Source organism: Verticillium alfalfae, genomic scaffold (assembly GCF_000150825.1).
Source record: "Verticillium alfalfae VaMs.102 supercont1.10 genomic scaffold, whole genome shotgun sequence".
Classification (NCBI taxonomy): Eukaryota; Fungi; Ascomycota; class Sordariomycetes; order Glomerellales; family Plectosphaerellaceae; genus Verticillium; species Verticillium alfalfae.
The window spans coordinates 288,908-295,980 of NW_003315029.1; the positions used below are offsets into that span (position 1 = coordinate 288,908).

The following is a 7,073-nucleotide window of genomic DNA, read 5'->3' on the forward strand; positions in this document are numbered from 1 at the left end:
CAGCTCAGACGTGGGATTTCGGAAAGGACATCAAACACGGCCGAGTTGGGATGCGTATCCATTCCATTGAACTTCATGGGCTATCTTGTCCATGCAAAATGAGCAGCAAGAATGGTGCGTGCGAGTAAACGCCACCTACAACTCCAAAGCCTTGCTGGCGCCCAGGGGCCATAGGAACGTTCTTTTTAGGGTTTCACTGTAGGAACGAGCATCCATGAGCATCCATGAGGCGAGCTTCGAACATTGCTAGTCGACATGTGTCTTTCTGTGGGTCTCGAGTGAGCGTGTCATGTATCGGTGGTTGTGTAGAAGGAGTTGCTCCGGGATGCTGCTCCTCCCTGGCAAAGTCGCCTGACGTCGGTCGTGTCTCGCTGTGCTCCGCCGCATTTCTATCATGGCTGGCCCCAGAGCTCGTCCTCCAAGGTCGTCTTAGCAGGGTCTTAGGCCCTGGCCTGGGAAGCCTGACGTAAATGGGGCCCGTGTCAAATGCAAGGTCGATATTCAAGAACGGCCATAGCCGGGGGGCTTGCTGAAGATAGTCATATTTGGCACCGTCCTGTATATCCGTGAACGAGATTGACTGCCGCCACGATGCCGATGCCAGATAGTCTCTGGAGCGCCTTATTGTGTGGACCTGTTTATGTCGAATATTGGTACCAAACTAGAAGCAAGTTGGGTTTTGCTTCCTTTACCAGAGGACTTTATTGCAAAGAGAGTTTGGTATTTCAGGCCGAATCCATGTTGAAGACGGGTTTCTCCGGGATATTTGGCGCCAGACGGGTCTTCGAAGCAATGTTATTGCAAAAGTGCCATCACCTTTTGCAAGGGTCAGTGAGTTTCGGCAAACATTAAGGGCGGCGAGGTGATTTTATGCGTACAACTACGCCATAAGCTTAAGGCTCGGGATATTCAGCGCCACCACGCCAACAGCCAACAGCCGAAATCGTGCAATAGATTGTGCTGGCCAACAAGACCTCAAAATGCTTTTTGACTGGGCAATCTTTGCTACGTCGGGCGGAACTACCCTGAGAGGGAGACGGTAAATCAACCGACAAGGACTGAGGATACATCATTGAACGCTATTGTTGGCGGGTGCGAACCGAGGCAATGCCATGAGGGGCCGTTGATATCAAAACGCGCGCTTCTGCCGTCGCCGCCAAGCAGCTCGTGGCAGCTGTGAAATGGTGCCATGAAAAGGCAGAGGCGATGAAGTGAGGAGGGTCTCAGAGAAACCCCACTACGCCATCGTGTCTGCGGAAAACCTGCAGTGCGAAGACGCCGTACATGGTGGCGCCAGCGCGGATGGTGTCGTGTCCATCACCGCCGACGCATTTCTCCCTTCCAAGGAATGATTGTGTGCAGGGTCGCCGATGTGAAGAACCCAAAATCTGGCTCCAAGTCGCATCAGGAGTGGGAATCTGGATTCACCAAATAGCACTGTTTGCTTTGATGTCGTAGGGATGATGAATGCAATCAGGTCGAACGTGGCTAAATTATCTTGCGCGTTATCCTACAGAGAAACCCCGCGACTCCAAGCCTCGAACCGTGACAAGTCATCTGGCAACCTGATCAGGCCAGCCACAGCCTGTATGAGAGGTGCGAGCTGCGAAGACCTTCAAGTCGGGACCAAAAAGGTCGGCCGGCTTGCTACGAGCACGTCGACGGGCGTCAAATACCGAAGCTGAGAAGGGAGGGCAGCTTGGTGATTGGTGTTCGAATGCAGGGCGCAAGGCGACAGCGGGCGGGGATGGAGACTCAGGGTCCGGCCGAGCATCCGGGACGCGTGGTCGTACAGTATACGGGATGGGGATTCCCAGCCTCAGAAACAGCTAGGTCGGGTTGAGGCTAGATCAGGGGCGTGAAGCTTTTTCTATTGTCGACATGAGTAAAGCACGCACAACACGGAGGCCAAGCGAAGAAGAGGCTCTGGCGGTGCCGGGTGCAGCCGATCGCCAGGCTAGTGAAGCTTGACTGTGCGCATAGAAAATACAACGCAGGCACCAGCAAAAGCAAGGGGAAGGGGCCAGCGGGCTGGTCGGTCAGGTACGAGGACCTCGTTCTGGCTTGGACCATAGCAAAGGCCCCAGCTTCTCGTGTCTTACCTAAGGCACAAATTTCCATTCCAGCCAATGATGAGAAACGATTGTTGATTGCTGCTGCCAAGAGATTGCTTGATTTAAGCCCTGCGATTCCCGGCCCCGGCAGGAACAAGGGGGGCCAGGGGAGCGGGGGGGCAGGGGGAGCAGGGGCCTGGTAGTCTACCGTGTACGAAAGGAAGGGAATGTACGATCCAGGCCCTGAACGGCTGGTCTTCTTATCAGTCGTCGCTCCTGGCGGCGGAATACGAGGGCAGGAAAGGATGGCCCATTGTAGTAGGCAACAACCATAGTTTTCCTTCGAGCGCAATGCTCCTGGCCCCCCCGGTCCATGGCCTGTCCATGCACTAACCCCCACCTGCACCCGCCCTCTCCTGGCTCTGTGCCTGCCTCCTTTTCCCAAAAGCAGCAGTTCAGGCACCCATTTGACGATACCCGTCTTGTTCTCCTGCTCCCCCTTTTGCTGCCGCCTTTCCGCCTTCCGTGAGCCGATTGAGACTTCCCTGAACTCTCTCTCTCTCTCTCTCTTTCTCTCTCCCCACACCCACACAACCATCTTCTTGGTCTCCCGTCGCACCGGCTCGCAGTTATCTGGCTTTTTCGCCGCCCATCCTCCTGACCTCGATCCTGTATTTGTGTCGACCGGTCGTATTTCATCATTAGCTACCTTCATCGCTCCTCATCTTTTGGTTCTCCCATCTCCACGTCCCGTGTTCCACGCCGCGTCGATATTCCCTGATCCTTGACTGCTTATCTAAGGAGGAAAGCCAAGCCCATCAAGTGGACTCGGTCCGTCACCACCCCGTCACATCAACGAGAATAAGCCAACAAACAATCCCATCTGCTACCAGCACGGCCTTTGCGTTCACAGCATTCTGCGCCCTGGACGTCCTTTTCGCCCTTCCTTGCACACAACGTGCCTTGAGCTTCTCTGGGCTCCGCGAGAACAACTCCATTACCACAATTTATCTCGGCAATCTTGCCTTGAATACGACCGTCTCATTTCGGAACATTCAGTTTTCGCCACATCCTGCACCTGCAGCTCATTGACCTTATCAGCAACACGTCCCCAAACCCCAACAACCCTGCCAGCGAGCGAGACGGGCCTCCTCATCTCAGCTTGCTCACGTACCCGTGCTTCTCAGTAGCCCAGCCACATCTCCGTGTCTCCATTTTGCTGCGATCGGCGCGCGCAAAAAAAAAAAAAAATCCCGGCACTCTCCTTTCTCCTCAATACCATCGTCTCGATAGCGTGGCACCAGTCCCAATCGCGTGTCATCGACGTACCCATCCGGTCGCGAACGCTGCGTTAGTGCATCTCCCTGGAGCACTGAAAAAAGAACCTCCAACCCTGGACCAGCCAGCCAACCAGCCAGCCAGTCGCTCTCTTGCAGCAGCCAATCCCTCGCAGCACAGCCCACTTTCTTCTTCTCCCGCGCCGCTGAGGCCCTCCCATCCTGTCATTCGCGCAACCTCGTTCCGCTGTCACGAACCTTCTCCTTCACTCACCTCACCTCTCACTTCCCTCCATTTCCACTCGAGCGCCGTGCACTTTTGACGCCAACGTCTCAAGAGCGCCAGTAGCGGGATTGCTCCTGCCATTTGCTTCCATCCTCACTCGACTGCCCGCCTCTGCATCACCTTCTCACAAGCAAGCCGTATACCGCGCCTTGGCTTGTTCAACCTCCGGGTGCTGCTCCGGTCCGCCCTCCACTCTGGACTTCTTGGCCCGCTGCTTTTGAGACTTCACCCTCCGTCGCCGCCATGTCGTCCTCCCGCCCGTCTTCCCCGGCTCAGGTCCTCCCCTTGACGGAGAAGCCTGCAAGCGCGAGTTACTCATTACACCCGGCCTTCTACATAGGGTACGTCGTTACCGTCGGTGCTGTCGCCTCACATGTGTTGCCCGCTAACCGGTCCCAGCGCCTGGATCTTCTTCTCAAACTCGACGATCCTGTTCAACAAATGGCTTCTTGACACCGCAGGCTTCAGTAGGTTCCCTTGGCTCTGTATGTTGAATCTTCGCTAACCGAGTTGCAGAATATCGTACGTTTCCATGAGCGTTCATCGCCGGATTTTTGTTCACATGCTAACTCTTCGCAGCTGTCATTCTTACTTGCTGGCATCTCGTTTTTGCCACTGTCGCAACACAGATTCTTGCTCGCACGACGACTCTTCTCGACAACCGCCACCAGGTCAAGATGACTGGCCGCACATATCTCCGCGCCGTTGTGCCCATCGGCTTGTTATACTCTGGATCTCTCGTCTGCTCGAACTTGGTCTACATGTATCTCTCCGTCGCCTTCATCCAGATGCTCAAGGCTGGTGCCCCCGTGGCTGTTCTTTTCGCATCCTGGGCTTTTGGCGTCGCCGATCCTGACCTGAACACGCTCTACAACATTCTCTTCATCGTGGCCGGCGTTGCTCTTGCCTCTCTGGGAGAGATTGAGTTTTCAATCGTCGGCTTCATGTTCCAGATTGCAGGCATTGTCTTCGAGGCTGTTCGTCTCGTCATGATCCAAGTCCTGCTGAAGGGTGACGAGTCTGCGCAGAAGATGGATCCTCTGGTCAGCCTTTACTACTACGCTCCCGTCTGCGCTGTCACCAACTTTTTCGTCGCCGCCATTGCCGAGTTCCACCGATTTGAATACGCCGATTTCGAGAAGACCGGCTTCATGATTCTCATCCTCAACGCCAGCGTGGCTTTTGGCCTCAACGTCGCCAGTGTCTTCCTCATCGGCAAGACGTCTTCACTCGTCATGACCCTCACCGGAATTTTGAAGAACATTCTTCTCATTGGCGTTTCCGTTCTCATCTGGAACACCTCTGTTTCCGCCATGCAGTGCTTCGGCTACCTTCTCGCCCTCTTCGGTCTCGTCATTTACTCTACCGGCCTTGACCAACTGAAGACGCACGCTGCCAACACATGGATCTGGGCTCGCAATGCCGCTACGCAAGGGGGCGATGACGGCCGTCTCTCGCCGCTCGTCCGCCGCACGCTTGTCATTGCCGTTGTCGCCTTCGTTTTCGTCGCCCTTGTCATGGGCTACATGTACGGCGGCTCGCGCGACTTCCTCGTAGCTGGTGCTGCCGCAGCCCAAGACGGAGCTGGTGGACAGTAGACGGCAGATCGGAAACAATTTAGACATTTACAAGTGGGGTTCGGATTATGAATGGCAGCAAACCTGCTCGTCCTCGGGCTGGAGCGGGGAGGCGCCTCGTGAATTTTTATATTTGCTTATGAATACGGCAACAGCATGGAGTTTTTCGACGCAGACGTAAGAGTCTGAGTACGGCACGGGGTTCTCTTTCCGGGGCTTTGGCGCTGTTTGGACAGTTGGGTGGTCGGGGGTGTTTTCTGAATAATGTGCAATTGTAATCATGTAGACTTGCCACATGGCAATGGGTTCAAGACGAATGAGGACTGACATCGCTGTTATCATGTTATCTTGCTTCAGAACTGTATGACGTATTACATGAGGTCAAGGAGCTCAAAAGACAGACGAGCAAGGGTAGCTTGGACAAGTGTCATCATAACAATAATTCTACAGCTAGTCCTGATGTTCGTCTTGCCCATAAACCGAGGGGAACTTCGCGTGAGGCCCAAAAACAGCCCCTAAGTAATAAACACACCCAAAGTCCTGCAGACTCGTGAAGACCAAAAATAAAAAAAGAGAAGCCCGACGGACGACTGAATGACTACCGGCTCCGATCCCGCCGGTCACGGTCCCGACGCGGCGTGGGGCTCCTGTCTCTCCGGCTCCGCCTGTCGCGGTCTCGATCCCTGTCACGATCCCTATCGCGGTCGCGGTCACGATCCCGATCGTCCCGGTCCCGGTCCCGGTCTCGATCCCGGTCGCGGCTCCTATCTCGGCGCACGCGGTCCCTATCTCTCGAGCGGCTGGGGCTGCGACTCCGGGCGTCTGTCCCGATCTCGATCCCGGTCTCGGTCTCGGTCTCGGTCCCTGTCGCGATCGTCTCTCTTCACCGGCATATCGTGCGGCCTCTCTCTGTCGCGGCCGGGGGGCACATAGCGGTCAATCTCTTCGAGGTCGCGCTTGCGCTTGGCGTCGGGAGAGCGCATGTCGTCGGCGGCGCTGACGCCGGCGCCCGAGGCGCGCTTGTCGTCGATGCCGGGGATGGGCATGCCCTTCTCGCGGGCCTCGCGCTGGGCGGCAAGGTAAGCCTTGGCCTCCTTCTCGCGCTTGCGCACCTCGTCCATCTTGGTGTGCGACGCGCGGTCGCCGGGCGGGTCCGTGTTGCGGTACGGCGGCGGGTTGTGGCGCGGCGGGGGCGGCGGCGAACGGTCGCGCCGCGGGCTGCGCGAGCGGTATCTATCGCGGCGGGGACGGGAGCGTGAGCGACTCCGTCTGTCGCGGTCGCGGCGGGGGCGGGAGCGGGATCTGTCGCGGCGCGAGCGGGAGCGTGACCTATCGCGGTCTCGACGGTCATAGCGTGCGCGGGAGCGAGAGCGGGTGCGGTCGCGACGGGGACGAGAGCGGGACCGGGACCGGGACCGGGAGCGAGAACGACGCGTGCGGGAGCGGCTTCGTCTGTCGCGGCGGTCGAAGCGGGAGCGGGATCGACTTCTCTCGCGGCGACGGGAACGCGAACGGTCGCGTCTGTCTGTTCTGTCACGGGAGCGAGAACGGTCCCGGCGTCGGCGGTCGTACTCGTGGCGCGAGCGTTGTCTGGATGAATCTTGGCGTCGGGTGTCCCTCTCTCTGTCTCGATCTCTGCCGCCGTCTCTGTCTCTGTCTCTGTCTCTGTCCTTCTCCGTGTCATCACGAGCCACCGTCTTTGACTGGCCTCGGCTCGCCGGTCGCTCGTCCTTGGCGTCTGTGGGCTTAGGCGTAGCAGACTGGCTGGCGTCTCTTCGGGTTTGACCACGGCCGAAGATGCTCTCCGGTCGGACACCATGGCGAACCGCGAGAGCTTTCCTTCTGCAGAGGCTTGATAGCGGAGCTGGTGCCATCCTTC

The 7,073-nt window shown here is 57.3% G+C and overlaps 2 protein-coding genes across 2 annotated transcripts in view; one reads left to right on the plus strand and one right to left on the minus strand.

The window, feature by feature from the left end:
- Nucleotides 1-3,860: 3,860 nt before the first annotated feature.
- On the plus strand, nt 3,861-5,215 carry VDBG_07515 (DUF250 domain membrane protein; the record flags this gene model as incomplete). The annotated part of the gene is made up of 3 exons (XM_003002010.1): nt 3,861-3,958; nt 4,017-4,102; nt 4,197-5,215. The coding sequence occupies 3 exons, from the start codon at nt 3,861-3,863 to the stop codon at nt 5,213-5,215; spliced, it is 1,203 nt and encodes a 400-aa protein (XP_003002056.1).
- A 764-nt stretch (nt 5,216-5,979) lies between these two features.
- The window catches only part of VDBG_07516 (predicted protein), a gene marked incomplete at both ends in the record, with an annotated part of 2,332 nt that continues 1,238 nt past the window's right edge, over nt 5,980-7,073 (minus strand). Inside the window, one exon of the mRNA XM_003002011.1 lies at nt 5,980-7,028. Coding sequence (XP_003002057.1) covers nt 5,980-7,028 — 1,049 coding nt within the window. The remainder of the gene's footprint in view (nt 7,029-7,073) is intronic.